This window comes from Zonotrichia albicollis, chromosome 2 (assembly GCF_047830755.1).
Source record: "Zonotrichia albicollis isolate bZonAlb1 chromosome 2, bZonAlb1.hap1, whole genome shotgun sequence".
NCBI lineage: Eukaryota > Metazoa > Chordata > Aves > Passeriformes > Passerellidae > Zonotrichia > Zonotrichia albicollis.
In genome coordinates this window covers 38,766,667-38,784,376 of record NC_133820.1, presented here as the reverse complement: position 1 = coordinate 38,784,376, position 17,710 = coordinate 38,766,667, and the positions used below count along the sequence as shown (strand labels likewise).

General features: G+C 44.8%; 1 protein-coding gene across 1 annotated transcript in view; it reads right to left on the bottom strand.

Annotated features, from left to right (window-relative positions):
• Nucleotides 1-1,446: 1,446 nt before the first annotated feature.
• GTF2E1 (general transcription factor IIE subunit 1) overlaps nt 1,447-17,710 on the bottom strand; it is a 49,764-nt gene continuing 33,500 nt past the window's right edge. The window contains exons 3-5 of the mRNA XM_005486099.2: nt 11,040-11,241; nt 6,163-6,410; nt 1,447-3,198 (exon numbers count right to left, since the gene is read on the bottom strand). Of these exons, the coding sequence (XP_005486156.1) occupies nt 2,768-3,198; nt 6,163-6,410; nt 11,040-11,241 (881 nt within the window). The 3' untranslated portion in view covers nt 1,447-2,767. The remainder of the gene's footprint in view (nt 3,199-6,162; nt 6,411-11,039; nt 11,242-17,710) is intronic.

The following is a 17,710-nucleotide window of genomic DNA, read 5'->3' as shown; positions in this document are numbered from 1 at the left end:
TCTACGTCCACAGAACCACAGAATACTCTGAGTTGGAAGGGACCCACAAGCATCATTCAAGTCCAGCTCCTGGCCCTGCACAGGACACCCCCAAGAATCACATCACATCCCTGACAGTGTTGTCCAAACACTTCTTCAACTGTCAGGTATCACTCATCAGATAAAATGCACTTTAGGCCGGAAGCAGATGCAGAAACTGGTTTGAATGGAGTTAGAACATCCACCCAGGAAGGCTTGGCAGTGTTATTGGGTTAGAGTTAATGCAGCACATGTGGTCTAGCAGGCAGGGGAAATGGCTGGGCCTCCCTCAGAATTGATGCCTTTATCCCTTGCATTAGCACCAACCTGCCTGGCTTTGCTTGCAGAGGCTGTTTTCCCCTCCTGCCACGCCTGCAGAGCTCTGTTCCACTGCAGGAAGAGAAAGAGGGCACTATCAACTGTGTGTTCTGTTCAGGCCAGGCTTGTCATGACAGGGAAGCAGCAGTGTGTGGTTGTCCTTCAGGAGCCTGAGCTGGCTGGAACAGAGCAGAGCAGCCATCCTTTCTAATGCCAGCAACTGTTGGAGAGGGCAGGAAACAAAGGTGCATCTGCTCACACGCCTTTGACCTTTCCAGTCCTCCCAAGGGCTGCATGTGGGGCATGAGAGATGGAAGGCAAACCCCACAACCACTGCTCTGATTTCCCCATGTGCAGGGCCTGCCTTGCTGAATGACAAAAACTTCAACCGCTGCACAAACCACAATTAAATGTGTTTATTAAGAAAACCACTACTTTATAGATTTTTATGCTGATTATTTCTTCACTTCATCTTCACTAAACCTACAGCTTGATTTTGCAAACTGAAAACTCAGTATACAGCCCTGGTGAGTTCAGAGCACGAGCAGTTTTCTGTATTCAGGATTAGTTCTCAGTTTCTGCTTTTGGCTCCTTGTAAATCTACCTGCTTTTCTCCAGTGATAATACTGAATTCAGCCAGATTAAATCTAGACAGAATGGGTACAGCATGGGTTTTTTTCTGCTAGGTGATCACTGAATCTGACTTATCAGCTCTGACTTGATATCTAGAAGCTTGATACAAGATCTTGGAAGCCTGTCTACACAAGAACACCATTTTAACCAGCAGCACCATGTTTGCAAGCCCTCTACCATCAGCCTATGCTTCCCTTGAGGAAGGAGGAAAGAAATGGAAGTGCTGATCAAAAGCAGCCTCTGTTTTGTACACAGCACTGATGCAATGAAACATCCATCCTGGAAGTGCAGGAGGTACCAGGAGGCATTCAAGGAACCTCTGCTAAGGAGAAACAATGTGCAGTGGGATTTCAAATGGTCCTCTCAAAAGAGACCTCAAATTGGTTTTTTTTTTCCTTGAATCCAATAAATCAAAATGATAAGCAAAGAATATTCCCAACTAGGCACAAGATAAACTGAAACATGACAAAGGGGAGAAGTTTCTGTTTATTTATTCCTCTTTAAAATGACTTAAAAGAAAATTCAAAACACTATTTAAAAAAGAGGGGATTCAGAGTATTGAGAAGCTGAAAATCAAACCACAAAGGAGGCATTACAAGGTTAGCAGAACATAGAAAGCATGGTTAGTATAAAACAGATTTACAGTCTCAGTGAGCAGCAAATTTGTACCGCCCATATAAGTGGAACAGCACATAATGCTGCCCCTACTCTCTGGAACACAGAACTCTTTTATAATTTTGTTTTATTGTAGCACTGTGTAGGAAAACACAACAATTTTAAAAAAGCAACATTTTCAATTGAAAGAGAAAAACATTAAAAACATTATATTGCTCTATAGGCACTGATAAATGTCTTTCCGTGGTAAGAGTGTGCCAAGCAGAATTCAAATTGTACAATTCCTTTTAAAATCATATAGCCCTGGTGAGATTGCAGATAAAATTTAGTTATGCTACTTCTCTGGCACTGCCTGACAGCAGCTCTGCCCACTGTGAACTGTCTGCATGTCTTCATGGACAGGGCTAGGCAGAAACAACAGGCAGCAATCTTGGAAAATGAAGGTTTCTCCTGGCAAGTCAGAGCACTGGCAGCTCAGATCCATGGAGGGCATTTGTTACACTGACAAGCAGTGACTGACTGCGTGTGCTTGCCAAGGCTTTCGCTCTGCCTGTTTCAAGTTACACCTGACCTTGAGGTGCTGAGTCCGAGCAGGGAGCGAACGGGAGCAAGAAAAGGTTGCTGCCTACAGGCCTGCTTACAAAGAGCCACTCTGGTGGCCAGTGGCTGCTGGCAGAGATTCAGCTACAAGCCCTGTACAAGCTTGCCATCAGCAGACAAATACTTCCCTCCCCGCTCCCCTCACTGAGCACAGGCAGCTGTATGTTACATACGCCCTCCTCTGCAGAGGGCTCTGCTCAGGCTACGGAGCCCTTATGTCCCCTGAGAGCAGGGATGAGGACTTCACTGGGATCTGCAACAAAAAATCAACTTAAAGCCATTGGGAGAGAGAGCTGCTAGGGCCTTGGAGAAGGTTAAAGCAGTGCCTGTGCAGGGCACCCTGAAGCAGATTTTTACCGTGCAAGCATCCTCTCATCTGAGACTCGTCCTCCCCTATGTGCTTTGGCACATGCAGCTCTGCTGCTCCCCCGCTCTGGTGAGCAGGATGCCTGAGATTAGCAGGGCTGAGCTGCAGTGACCCTGCCTGTGCACAGGGGAGGGAAGATGCGCTCCAGTCTTCTGTTCTGCTAAAGAGTCTCTGCCTTAAAAAGTCCCCTTTAAAAACATGCCCTGGCAGGAACAGTTAGTCGAACATGTCCTCGAACATGCGCTGCCCCATGGCTATGTAAACCTCCTTTTCCTCCGGCGTCATCTGCGCCACCAGCTCGGGGCGCTGGCTCACTTGGCTGTAGGAATGAGGTCGCCCAGCCACTGTGACAGTGGGGTCTTCTGCCACCACCTCGAACTCTTCATCCTCCTCCTCCTCCTCCAGCCCGTAGGTTGCGGTGGCCGCGGCGGCGGGGCGGGGCGGGGACTCCTCCTCCGACTCGCTAGTCTCGCTCTCTGAGTCGCTGGCGTTGCCGCCCGAGAGAGGAGCAGCGCCGCTGACGGTGACGGTGGAAGCGGAAGGCGTCTTCTTCTCGTGGATGAGCAGGGCACGCATCACCTCCTCATTGTCATCCAGGGCTGCCCGGCTCTCCTCACGCTCCTGGAACGCATCCAGATCCCGGCCCCCTGCAAAGGGACACGAGGGAATGAGCATTTCTTCAGAGAGATCCGTGTGATGGCCCTGAGAGCTTTCTAAACCTTCAGTAATTACTGCCACTGAGCTCAGCTGACAAAGTCACATCCTTGCTCTATGCCAACCCCTCCTCTCCCTTCAAAGACAGAAACAGTCATGTCTCATAATGGCAGAGCAAGTACTGACATTTCCTAGGAGCCGGGAGGCCAAGAGTCACTGTGGCTCCCAGCTGGAAGCCTTGACCATGAGCACACTGAATGTGAAGACAACAAATGCACGATGGGCAGGCACCTGGAAAAGACTTCCCCAGGGAGGTGTCAAACTCAGGCTCTACAGTGGAGCAGAAAGCAAAGCAATCCTTAAAATGCCAACCCCAAGCCCAGGCCCTAACCTGCTGAGCTCCCTGCCTGTAAGGATTAACACAGAGAAGAAATTGATCCAGGCACAAAAAGAATATGTGGAAATCATGTGTTATAAAAAAACATTGAGAGCAGCCATGCCTGCTGAGCTCAGAGGTGCACCTACACCAGGCAGAAAGGGGAAAAGCTCCTCACAGGGAGATGGTGCTGGCATGGAGCAGATGCAGCTGACAGCCTGCAGCCCAGCTGTGCAGCACAGCACTGACCAGTGCCTGCTCTCCAAGAGAAACACAGCCCAGACAGTCCCTGGAGCTCCCTACCTGCACCTCTTATTTGGAGGGGACTGCAGTGTCCCAGCTGACACACCTGGCCTGTGCCCCTCTTTCAGAAAACTTGGCTGAAAACAGCTGCGAGGGCTCAATATGGCTCTGGTAGGCAGAATGTCTGCAGTTCATAGATTCTAAAGGTAAAATTCTGCTCAAAAAGTAGCATCCCACAGAAAACCTCTCCTAATCCTACCTTTAGTGAGAGGGCTGTGAGTCCACCTAGCACCAAAAGAACTACAGGGAGTATTGGAAAAAAAGAAACAAACCAAATCTAAAAAACACCAAAAAACAAAAAAACAGAACAAAAAATTAAATATGGAGGAGGAAAAAAAAACAAGGCCTAAAAAGCAGGACAGGCTCCCTGTAGCAAAGTTTCTGTCTTACACCAAAAGATGCTGCCTATGAACAATTGCTGGAGCTGAGGTGTTGGCATTCTGCCCTCATACAGGCAGCCACTTGCCCACTCCTCCAAGACACAGACCCTCATGGTTTCAGCACCACATCCAGGTAGCCAGCTCCCAAGTCTTCTCCCTCCCCAGTTAGAAATGTGCTGGTTACATTTTCACCTTGAGATTAAAAAATAACATGAAGGAAATAAGTTCCAGGGCAGTTTGTGGTCACTCCTTTCATGCAGTAAAATAAAGGCCCAGAGAACTATACCTAATTTCACCAGAATTCTGTTTTCATTGTAAACAAAGCTGTAGTAACGGGTGATGGCTACAACTACTAATACTAGAGCACTGCCAAATTCCTGAAAGAAAGGAAGAATAAAGGCATCGTGTTGGCAGTTGTGTGCTCAGTTTACTGCTTGTGATTGTGGAACAGAAGAGGCTGTAGGAGAGCATTTCTGTGAAATAACATCATAGCTCATCACACTGAGAGCTGTGAAACGACAACAGCCAGAGTTAGCTCCACAAAGGCTGACTTTGTGGCTCAGAGGGGCTGTCTCTTGCTTGCAGAACTGTTTCTGCCGGACCCAAGCAGTGAATCTTTTCTGTCAATGGTCCCAAGTTTCTGTCCTTCCTGTTCAGGCTATTTCCACAAGCTCCCTCTTTGATCTCCAGTAGCTGACGAGGTTAAGCAGTGATGCCCCCATCCTGTAAGGAGATACTCCACCCCCATGTCCCTCAGTGACTTCTTGAGAAACATTTATGCTGTGTACATCAAAAGCTGTCTCAAGGAGTTGATTTAAAACTACAGGTGAATTGAATTTCTAGCAGAAAAATGGGGTGAGAACTCACCATGGCTGGTGAGTAACAACGTCTGCTGCAGACTGCAGGAGCAGGTTGTTCAATCATCTCACTTTGCTTAATCTATTTGAAAAATGGTTTGGGATCCATAACACACTTGACAGCATTACATGTGAACAAGTTCTTTAGGTATCTTGTGACCACTATATCACATCTATTTTCTTCATTTCTGCTACACCTAAATATTCCACTCCTCTCCTGAACATGGCATGAGTTCCAGGGTCACATACTCACACATATGACTCCTTTTTGCCATATTTTCTTCCTAGGGCACCAACAGTTTCAGTCCATAATCCTAAAATTACTCTATCTATTGACTCACTCTTGTAAAAATTATAAAAGGTCTCCATTTCCAATTTTGGCATGGAACCTTAAACAGCACACATACCAAAGCAGAATGTTTCTACTAATGGTTATAAGATTTTGACCATTGGTCTGTGGATAACCTGACCCCAAGATGAATGAAAATAAAAGCAGAGATAATGAGAAACAAAGAGAAGGGAATAAAGACTCACCTGTCATGGTGACAGACCTTCCTACTGTACTTCCAGAAGCTGTATGTCTGAGTATTCTTCATACATAACAAGTTTTGAGTAACAATTATCAAGAAGGCTGGGAGCATATAAACAGTGCTGGTGGATTTAGTAGACTTCAGGGTCACGGAACATTAATAAATGTTATTTTTTAGCAGTGACCTATTAGGGAGACAGCTTTCTAGATGAAACTGAAAGACCTTCATCTAGAAGCAATAAGCTCTCAAGGTGGAAGACATAACACTTAATTAACATTTTAGAAGCCCCCACAAAATTTCATGGACAGCTCAGCTTTACTGACCTAGATTTCAATCCTGGATCTAAGGAATTTTTCCATCTGCCTACACACAGGTGCTTTGCACAGCAGAGGGGAGCAGACACTCCAGTGTTGGGAGCAGCAGCTGTACACAAACACCAGAAGATGGTTTGGACAGCACCGTAAAGGCCTTGTACCAGCCCAGCAGTACTTGTGCTCTGTGCATTTCTTACCATCCTTGATTTCATCGGGGTCATAGGCCCCCTGCACGGTGCTCTCCCGCAGCCAGATGGGTCTCTCCCTGGCTGGCTTTCCTTCGCCGGCAGAGCGGCTCAGATCCTCCTGGTCCTCCATGCTGATGACGACGTTCTGGGTGTACAAGTCCTCGTATGATGGCCCCTTTGTGGTCCATGCTTCCCGATGGTGTCCTCCTGCAAGGCCGGCTGCCGCTCCTGAGCCAGCACCAGCCGCACGCTCCTTGCTACATGGAAGTTAAAGAGAGAAAAACAGCTCTCAGAACAAGCCCCTTCTTAGAAAAAATACTTCAATGATGATTAGTTATCCCTCATGATCTGCACTAGGAACTTTCATTCTCAGTTTTAACATGTGCTGCCAGGAATTTCTGTGCCAACTTGCTGGTTTGGGAAACTTGTGGGTCTCTACTGGGAAACCCTACATAGGGCCATGGCAACATCCACCACAGACACTGAAAGTAAGAGGCAGCACTAGAGATGCAAATGCACCTTGGTTAAAATAGGCATAACATGCCAGAATTCCCTGAAACAAAAGCCACAGCAGAAAAACACAGTCAAAGAGTAGTCTGGTATTTGGAAAAGCCTCTTTTTGGCCTTCACACAGCAGCCAAATCCTGCATTAAAAAAGCACTGAAGCCTAACCAAGGTAGATGGTCGGCCCAGGGACTCAGCATGCTCAGAGCTGTGAACTGTTATTAATCACAGGACTCCTGAAGGAGTTAACTCACCATGAAAAACACAATTCAAACCTTTGCTTGAACTGTGAGTGACAATGCACTTGAGAAGTCACCTCTCCTGTGTTACACAGGAGATCTGTACTATCCATAGAGGCCGCCCTGGGAGGACTGGGAAGCCCAGGCAGAGAAGAAAGAAGAGAGAGCACCTTCAAATCAGAGGACTGGGACTGGACAAAAGGCTTTGTGTGCTGATGCAGTGCAGGAGGAGACAGAAGAACTGTCTTCACTGTGGAAAAAGTGGAGAAATGAAGGTGCTGACCCATGTGAAGGGAGGGTATGGCAGCCAAAGCCCAGCCCTCCTTTGCTCTCTGCACATTTCCCTGCAGGGCTCCTTCTAGCTCAGGAGACTGATGGAGAAAATCATTCCTGCTTGGATCTGATCTAAACAGGCTATCAGGTGAAATATTTTCTGCACACTGATGATGGCTACGAGCCTAAAATACACCCTGGCCTGTGCTGCTATGTATACAGAGTGGGGAAAGCCAAATGTGACTGTTCCTCTACTTTAGAATGAGATTTCATCTTTTCAGAGAAACAAATCCACTGCAGATCATATAATTTCAGTCATCCAATTGCCAAGGGTACCTACAGCTTTTCATGAGGAACAGCCCTGCCTTGACTCCTTCTCTTGTCCAGATTAAATCCATCAGGAGTTCTCCAGGATGCCAGCTGAGCTGACAGTTGTCATCAGTGAGCATGGTTCAGTTGCTGCTGTCTACCCAATCACCTTTTCTCCAACCAAGAAGCTTAAAATAAAGTTGCACTTGGAGAAGACCTGATTAATTTGTGGGTTTTTTTAGTTCAGTAAGGACATTACCACTATTTGATGAGCTAATTCTGCTGGATTTTTAGGGATAACCAGTGAGGGGAAATGACACAGGTAGGTGAACATTGCTCTTCCCCAAATAAAAAATATGGTGTGTTCAGCCACAGTGTTGATTGAGAGCTACTCACAGGCTCTCAGTAGTGGAATGGCTGGGATCTGTTAACAAAATACTTCACAGCATCTGTGTTAGCATGTCTTGTGTCCTTAGCAATCCTGCAGAGCCAGCTCTGCTAGGAGAGCTTCACAGCAGCCTTGAATTCTGGGCAGAAGGCTCACGCGCATGGACTGCTTATGTAACCCCAGGAGCCACACAGAGACCTTCTCCCCAGCGTGTTATTTCAAGTGTTGGTACCTTTCAGCTCCCCAAGACAGGCGTGTGTTCTGTGAAAAGCACCACTCTGCTTCCCACACAATAGAAATCTCTAACCAGCGTTTCCCTGACGATTTTATGTAATCCACTTTCCTCACAGGATGCACAATGCAGCTCTCCCCCAAGCTCTCCCTCCCCATGACTACAGCGTGACACTAAACCCTCCCTAGTGCCAGGAACTACCTAATAATACTTTTGCATAGAAGCCTCTGGGAGTGTGCCTGAAATTGACTTTTTTCCTACACAGAACCATTTAGCAGCAAAACACTTATTCCATGACGTCAGGAACGTTTCAAAAATGAAAGTAACACTTCTAAGAGACACCTACAGTACTAATTACTTCATGTGATCTGCTGCAATGTCCTACACTGAGCTGGAGCCATCCAGACACTTTCTGTCTGAATTTGGACCCCAGTGAGCTTTGCAAGTGTGCCTCAATTGATGTCACTGTTGGTAGGCGTGAGCACCACCCCAAGACTACCTGAGCAGGGGAACCACTTCATTCTGCAAGAAGAGAACTTACAGTGGAGCAACCTGTTCCAAAGTACAGCATCAGACACCATGGGCCAGGCACCAACAAAAGGCCAGGTGTGGGAGCTGCCTTACAGGCAGCACAGAGCAGATGAAGGGATCTCTTAAATCTCTCTTTCTCTCTTAGATCCACAAACTGCTTTTTCCCCACCTTGCTCCAGACTTCACATGGCCACCCTGCAGGCAGGAACTGTGGCAGCTCAGTGGCCCAGATGTGGCTACATTTAGTCTGTTTTATTCACCTCGATGGAAATCCCTTAATGAGTGGTTTAGCTGCCTTTAAAGGCAACATAAATAGCCCTTGGCACAGCTGAGGTATGGCCTACAGAAACCACGCTGTGCAGTGGGCAAACAACTTGAAATTTTCATCTCAATCCTGCCCAGACTATTAAGAGAGGTCTTGGATAATGGGGACAACTCTCTTTTTTGCCACATTTGAGATAAAACAAAACACATTTTCATTGTGCTGCTCTTAAAGAGTTTCAACTTCACAAGAGACAACCCATGGTTCTTGACAGCATGACCACAGAAAATTAATTCTGTGAAGATTTTTTGTTAATTGAAATCATGCTATTTTGACACAATGAAATAGAAGGGCTATTAAAATCCATAATTTTTCAAAAACTATGGAGAAGGGCTTAAGTAAAGCAGGTTTATTTTGAAACCTGTTGGGCTAATTCATGCTCTCCCACGACTAAGAAAATTAACAGCCTCTTAGGAAAACATAAATGAAGATCTACCCGGTTTCCCAGGGCAGGTGAATGACAGTTCTGCAGTGCCAGTGGGGCCACCTAGAGCTGTAACTCTCCTGAAAACACGTGGAGTTGCCCAAGTTACTGCAAAGAGAAGATGCAGGCATTTTGTGACCTTTTTGGTTTGTTTCACAACCATCAAATGTCAGTTTTGTCAATGATTTTAGACTCTCAAGACTCCATAAAAACAGAGAGGGTAAATAATCCAGGGTTTGGCACTTTAAAAAAATCTCACAGCAGTGCTTTCATGGAATTAACTGCTTTGAATTAATAAGAGTTAATAAATAATTAAATCACTGTATGTGCTGAAGCAAGTTGTGTTCAAGTAAGCATTTAAAAAGCTGCCTATTTATTTTGTCATTCCTTGCACAGAGTAATTAATCATTTACAATGTTTTTTAAGTATTTAAGAGTCAAGTAAGTGGGTGCTGCGATTTAATCATGGGACTGCACCAGGCCTCTGCTGTGATAATTTCCTGTACACAAAAAGGGAAGACTAAAAAATTACTCTCTTTTTGGTAGGGTTATCCCAATTCTACTACTTAAACTACTGAAAAAGGGATTTTAAAGAAAAGTCTAGTGATTCAGCTTGGGTATAAAAGCTTCAAACAATTTCCCATATCACCACAGACACGTTGAGTGACCTTGGAAAAATCTCTTCTGCTCTTTATACTGCTTCTGTTTTTCTATCAGAATGATGAGGAAAAATAGCTACCTTCTTGGCTAGAAAAAGACTATGAATAGACAAAGAATTTTTATTATATTAATTAGAAGCTGTCTAGAATGAATATATGAGGAACATTCTTTCTCAAGGTTAGCCTGAAAGGAAAAAAAGAGTATCTTGCTTGCTCTCCTATTAACTAAAGCCAAGCACCCCAAGGCACTGTGGGAATGCTTCCCCTCATGGTACAGCTCTTTTCCCCCATGTGTATAATTAATTTTTTTTTAAATACAGAGAAGTGCATCACATTTCACCACAGCTGACAAACTGACAGCTCCCCACATCTTTTTGCATTATTTAAACATCATCTGTTTTTGTAAAGCTAGGAATGTTCTGAAAGAAAGTGTCATTTCCCATGGGTAAGAACATTTTAAGGAGTTTTTGATTCCAACATGGTCTTCTCCTGAAAAGAAGAGGTGTGTAACAAGTTGGACAAAATAAGAAGGAAAAAACTGCTTATTACAAGTAATGTCTTCAAACTAGAATATGAGGATTTGAAATACAAGGTGTGGATTGCAGATAGCTTCGTTTCAAAAGCTGGGTAGAAGCAAAAGGAACAGATGACAGATAAGTATTTGAGAGGTAGAAGACAGCATAGGTGGCACCTTCAGAGCTTTATCAAGCAGCTGCATTTTTTAACTATTGGGCCAAGGGCTTGGTGTGCATACCAGCTGCAGCGTGGCAAGCAGCAGGCAATTCAGGCATCCCACCTCATAGAAAAATACATGCAGAGGGCTGTTTAGTAAAAAGTGGTTACAGCCCCCTGTCTCCTTCTAAACCACACAGCCCTGGGGCAATCTGTCAGCTGTTTGCATAGTTGGTGCTGTACAAGGTTTGGGAAAGCCCCGCAGAGCAGAGCAGAGCAGAGGAACACTCTACAAAGAAGCAGTGCAGTGAGGAAAGACCAGGCACGCTCCCACCTCTGCTTCAGGGCAGGAATCTCTGTGGGTTCTGGCTCCAGGATTTCATAGGCTAAGTTAACATCTTCTGTCTCCCGAAGCAGGGCGTAGATGGGCTCAATCTGCTCGTTGAATCTCGCCACCAGTGTCCTTGCATCCTTCTTGGGCATGGCTGACTCATCTTCCTCCACTTCAGTCTCGCAGAACGTACAGCGGAAAGTTCCTAAAACAAGAGAAGATGCTCAGGGTTGGAAGGAAAGCAGCAGGCCCAGCTCCTCATGCAGCCTTCCCAACAACAGTGCCTTGCTGTTCCCTTAGCTGGATGCTAAGGAGTTTTTCTGCCCCAAAAATCCCTTCCCACACACGGTGTACCTGGTTATTATTCAAGCAGACAACAAAGGAAGTATTTTGATAGCGGCCTGGGATACCCAGCAGGGTACAGTTTCTCACTCTGAAAAGCCCAGATGGGCTGCAATACCTCTACTGAGACATCTCCTAATCTCCCTCCCTCCTTGCTGCACATTTTAAATGTCAGCTATGACTGGGCTGTGATAAAAAGCTACACAGCATCCTCTAAGGAGTTCAAATATCTTCTGTTTCAGGTGCCTGGGCTGCTATCTCCCAGGCCACACCAATAGGCTGATTTCACAATAAAACAGTGCAGTTTTACACTGCACCAACCAGCCTGCAGGAACTGATATTCTAACCCTTGTCACTTTGCAGCTACTGCAAAAAAGAGATGGCTTCTCCTTCTGTTTCAGGGCCAAACCAGGCAAAAAAGTCATTACTGCAGAGCAGCCAATGCAAAAACCTATCCCACCCAACTCCCGTATTAGCTTCTTAAAATTACAAATGGTAAGATAAGAATCATGTGAATAGCAGTTAAAAATAAGTTTGTTTTGCAGACCTCGTCAGGATCTCTAAAAACAGGTCAGACTGAAATGGCTACATGGCAAAGCAGCTACAAAAAGCCCACTGAAGTTCTGCACAGCAGCCTTTGGGTTTCATCACTCCATCTGTGAGCAGGACCCTTGGGGCGGTACGTGCACAGTGGGACCTTTCCATCTGCTCTGCTAGGAGGGAGCAGAACACTGTGATGGCTTTGTCTTGCAAGTGCTGGACTGAGAACACACCCCTGCCACCTCAGAACATGACATCAGAGTGATGCTCACAGGCTTCTTCATTTCCCTTGCCCCTGGGTGATATTTTTATTTATCCATTCTGTGACACCCATGCACATCTAGCCTCACCTCTCAATACCTCAATGAAGAAATTGCAAGATCTTTTTACCAATAAGAAGCCTGAGGATAGATCCTGCCACAGAAATGATAATCTTATGTATAAAAATCAGAATTAGAATCAGTATTGAAGCCTTCTATGTCACCAATGCTATGGACAAACACAGTCAGAAGAACAGGGTTTGCCCAGGGCACTTGGGCATGATGTAATGACACAGGCTGGCAAGCCAGGGCTTCTGGGATCTTGGTTTGCTGCTTACACAGACTTGCTAGTGTTGTCACTTCATTTTTCAGCAGAACTCCTTCCCTGCCTGTAAAACAGCGATAAAAACAGACCTAACTTCTTCAGCGCTGGTGGTGAGGGCTAGACAATGCTCACACTCGTCTCAGCAAACACAAAAAGCACTGGTTTTGGCAGAAGGGAGATCTGTTGCCTCTCACCAGTCTGTAGAGATGCAGTTTTGTACTCTGGCACCATCTGAAGCAGCTTTTGCTCATTGTTACTCAGAAATTAATGCATGCTGTGTATGTGCCCTACAATATGGACACATTTCCTGCAATAAATCCTCTCTTTAGAAAGTCTGTCTTATTGACATGCAAAAGCCAGAGCAGCCAACAACAGCACTATGCAAAGTAAAACACAAGTGGATAAAGTGCTCTTCTCTCCTATCCAAGCATGAAACACTTTGCTTCTTTTTTTCCAGGCTGTAAAAACTGTCCCTACTGATTCCAAACTGTTCATTATATAAGCTGTCAGCCCAGCAAAAACTGAACCCAACATTTGGTCTCCTTATCCCACACCTGAGGCTATCAGTGTGACGTAAGTTGAATCAAATAAAAATGATTAGCACATCTCAGTTCCCTTAATGGACCACAGGAACAAACACAGGTTAATGAAGAACACTGCCCTGTTTTTACACACCCCCCCAAGTCCTGTTACATGTTCCTGAGACAGCTCAGACTTTTCACACTTCCATCTGTGAACCCCATGAGTATCTGCAAAAGATTAAGATCATAGGGAGAATGGTTCCAATTCAGAGTACCAAAAAATCAGAAAGTAAATACAGCTCTAATGAAACAGAACTCCTAAAGCTATCACGGATTTGCTGCAACTTCCACCCCTCAGGGTTCATAATAAGCAAAAGAAAATTTAATAGATGAATTATGTAAAGAATTTGGGAATGAGTGAAACGACAAGCTTCCTCCATTAATATGCTGGTTTTTTCAAGGTGATGCAGCATTTCACAAGTGGCATATGTGATTAGAGAGCTGGAAAGCTGCTTTGCCATGGCAGATGGCATTTACAAGTTGCAAACCTCTTTCATTAGTTTTTAAGAGGTCAGAAAATGTCACCAAAGCTTTTATGACATGGCACATCACATCAGCAGTGACACACGTTCCTTTCAGATATGAATTGCATGTGACAAACATGAAGTGGAGGCCATCCAAAGGCTGGAAACGGCAATGTTTCCACTCCAACGATGTATTTTTTTCCTTCAGCCCTTACACAACAGAGTTTTTCAATTCCAAAATGCTGCATAAACCAGGACTAACAGATATCCTGGAGCAAACAGACATGAGGCTTTTCTGCATCTTGGAAACGCTACCAGAGAGCACATACATCCCCTTCTTTGAACACATGCTCAAGCACTCAACAGAGCTCTCTGGCTGCATGTTAAAAACCAGCCATCTGAAACAGATCTCCTCATATGCTCCTGGACTCTGGGGGGCACATATGCTGGTAATCTGGCTCCCCAAGGCTTACTAAGATTAAAGCAGCTGAAGCTCTGAAGTATAGGGCCAGAATATTTAGAGATAATTCCTAATGACTTGATTTCACTTGAGAGAAGGAAAAGGTCAACCACCCACACGCGCTGAAGGCAGGATGTCCAAGTGTGCAAGCAGCATCTGCTGCAGTGAACACATTTAACTGGCTACAGACTCCTGAGTCTGAGCCCAGGCCCTGCTTACACCCTTGTCCAAGGGCTCAAGCCTCACCTCCAGCCCAACAAGGGTCTTCCACTCTGTCCTTTGGGATGCTGCCCAAGACTCTCACTACTCTCTCAGAAAACTATTTGATTTTCAACCTCAACTTAATTCCCATTTATCTCACACCCAATGACAGTTTTGCTAAGAACTGTACCTCATCTCATCAAGTTTCCATCCTGCTGTTAATCCTTCAGGTGTATTTACAAACTGCTGTCCTGTTCATCCCTCAATCTTCATTTTGCAAGGCCATATATTCTTCTTTACCTTTTAAAACTGGCCACCCATTCTTTTGACTTTGCTAGCAGGCTCACTGGCCCTTTCTCCAGTTTGCTCTCACCTTTCTGCTGTGAAGATGGAAGTATAGACAAGTGTCCAGATGAGTTCTCCCAAAAGCTCAAAGGCATTAGTGCTTCTCTGATAGCCACTGAGACCTTTTAAGATCACATTGTAAGAGATCATGAAAGTGATGCCTCAATTATCACAAGACCAAGCAATGTTCCCAGATCTTTCTTTTCCTTTGTATCTTTCCTTCTCCTTTGTAGTTTCCAGTTGATGAACTCCATGTTAATGGCAGACATTTGCATTACAGGGTAGGTGCATGACACTAGTTGATAGTATAATCTTTCAGCTCCTTTGTTGTCCTCCAGTCTTCACCCTCATCCAATTTTTTTTTCTTGACTGCATCACAAAACATTAAGCTAATTTATTTTCAAAATCTCCCACAATCTTCTTTTAGAAGTAGCATTATTACCATTACATGGTGAGTGAGCTGAGGCACAGATGGCATAATTTCAGAAGTATCTGCTGATTTGAGCAGTACTTGATTTGAGATGCTTTTCTGGAACTTCTTTTTCAGAACAGAACGTGCAGTATTCTTACCACTCTTCTTTCAGGCTCTAGGATTGGACATCTCCAGTGAGTTAGATACAGTGGCTAATGAGAGCCTCTGAAAAGCTTAAAATGACTAGTTCAACATCACACAAACTCAGATAGCCTGGAGGATCAGATCATGTTCCTGTAGCTTCTACAGTCACTCTAGTTAAATAATTCCCTGACTCTTACACTGCATTTTTCCTTTTTCTGCAGTAAGCCAGACAAAAAGTACATTCTATAAGTAAATCCCGCTCTCTCATTGAGCAAAGCATGTTTTGTCAGAGGGAGGAATTACGTCAAAGAAAACACGTTACAGGATGCAGAGGCAGCTTTAGTTCAGCACTCCTTAACTCTGCGTGCTTCAGCTGATGTTAAAATGAGAGTATAAAGACCCTGAGGAGAGGACAGGAGTTTCCTGGGTCCCTACCACCAGGAAGGCAGACAAATGCCTCCCACCATGGGATGCTGTGCCAGCAGCCATATGGTTCATCTGCAGACCTGGAGCCCTTAGTCCCTCAGGCCTCTGCCCTGACTCACCAAAGGCAAGATGACATCCTGCCAGTGCTGCAGAGGAGCAGGATGCTGTGTCAGCCTGCTTCCTCCAACAAAGGCAGGATGACAAGGAAACACCTTGGGTGCTGCTCTAGCTTCTTGAAAGAGAGGTGCTTTGTGGGAATCTGCTGTTCTGCCTGCTAGCCCCATGCCTAAACTTTCCTGTCCAGCTCTTCCCATCTGCTTCCCATCCCGGTTCTGGGTTTTTCCTTCACTGATGGTCCTATTCTCCTTGCTGTCCTGCTTTTTCAGCATGGGCTTCACTCACTTCTCAAACTTCTCCATTCATTCTTCTTTTCCTGGACTTCTTTTTCCAATTTCAACCTCTTCTCATTCCTGTGCCTCTCTGCCCCACACTCTTAGATCAGCTAATTCGGCCTCTTGATTTGAGCCCTGGTCATCAAACAAATTTCCTGTTTCAAGCCAGAGAGATGGAAGATCTTTTCACAGCATTGAAAAGAATATTGCCATTTAGAACAATATTACACAGGCAAAAGAATATACATTTTTCTGGTCTAACCTTCCGTTTTCTCATCAGCCCATTCTTCAATACTGTTTTTAATTAAATTTTCCTAAGCAATTTAAACCTAGTCAGATGCATAGAATGGGAAAAACTCAGAGTACAGTAAGTGTTTGACAAAGTTTTGAACAGAACAAAAATCACAGAACAATTCCTATGCCTGCTCTCCACCAATGAGCCAATCTCATGAAATGAAAATGCTTAGCAACCTAAGTAACAGACAGTGTTGTCAGTACAAATAATAATTAAATTCCTTTAATTTGTCATTGATTTTTAAGATTTAGAGGACTGTTTACGGCAGCACCTAAAGGCACATCTCTGCTGAATCATTAAAAACACAAATAGTAGGCCAAGTAGCTCCAACAGACCTGGATACAATAACATAATCTACATTAGGCTATAAGGACACTCAACCTACTAGGAGTGGCAACCTGAGGGGTTAAATGAAAGCAAAGAGAGTTTTAATGACCTTAATGTAAGGTAACAGAGCTAATTGTTAAAACAGTTGATTGTTAAATGGATTAATCATAATGCAGATTAGACTGTGGCAGCTGCTGTCCTTTAGTGACTCCCAAACTTAAACAGACTTCTCAGCCCTCATCAGACTGTTCTCACCTTCCCAGCGAGAAAGCAATCCAGTGTGTCTGAGTGGGAAATGTATTCCTGCCACACAGAAAGATGAGTCTGCTGTTGATTTCATCAGGCAGCCTTCTCTGGCCCCATCCCTCTTTCCTCACTGTACTGGAAACCCACAGTCCCTAGCACATTCCTATCCACATGTGAGTTCTAAAAATGCAGCTGCTTTGGGTAAAAACAAGAGAAACCCACCAACTAAAGCTGTCTCCTGAACACCACAGCAATACACCATTCTCCCTTGCAAGTGATTCAGTGATTCTACACATGCAATAAAAGAGCCAGTTACGAGCACAGTGTGTTACATAAAATGGAATGCCACATCTCATCTTTCTGAGACAGGTTTCATGGTCCACTGGATTTAAAGCTCCTGGGGCCACTCCACAGCCCAGGGCTGATTGCAGTACTCTCTTGAAATGTGACAAAGAAAGTTTAACTTCTTATATTAGTCCTGTTTGGGATAGCCCAGAACAGACCCTGCTGTGAGAACTCATGGCATGAAAACAAACACTGGGCCATGTGTAGAAAATGTCAGCATTTGGGGAAGATTCGCTGACCCACTTCTGCAATAAAACATCCATTTTTGCCATTGTAATCCAAAACACATCAGACTTCATCCAATTTGCTTCATAATTTCTAACTATAAAGGAAATATGGGATATTGCAATTGAGATGAGTAGCCTTGGTCAGAGACAGTGTCAGGGCAAATCCAGAACACGTGGGTGATACCTGAAAGCAGAGAACTGAAAGGTTCATGGGCAGGGCTGCCCAGAGCAGCTCGGTGCAGTGGCTGCAGTTTGCAGCCAAGCACACAGCACTGCTTGAACAGCACTGCACCCGAGCAGATGCAGACTGCTAAATACAGATCCTGCCCCCAAAACTGACAG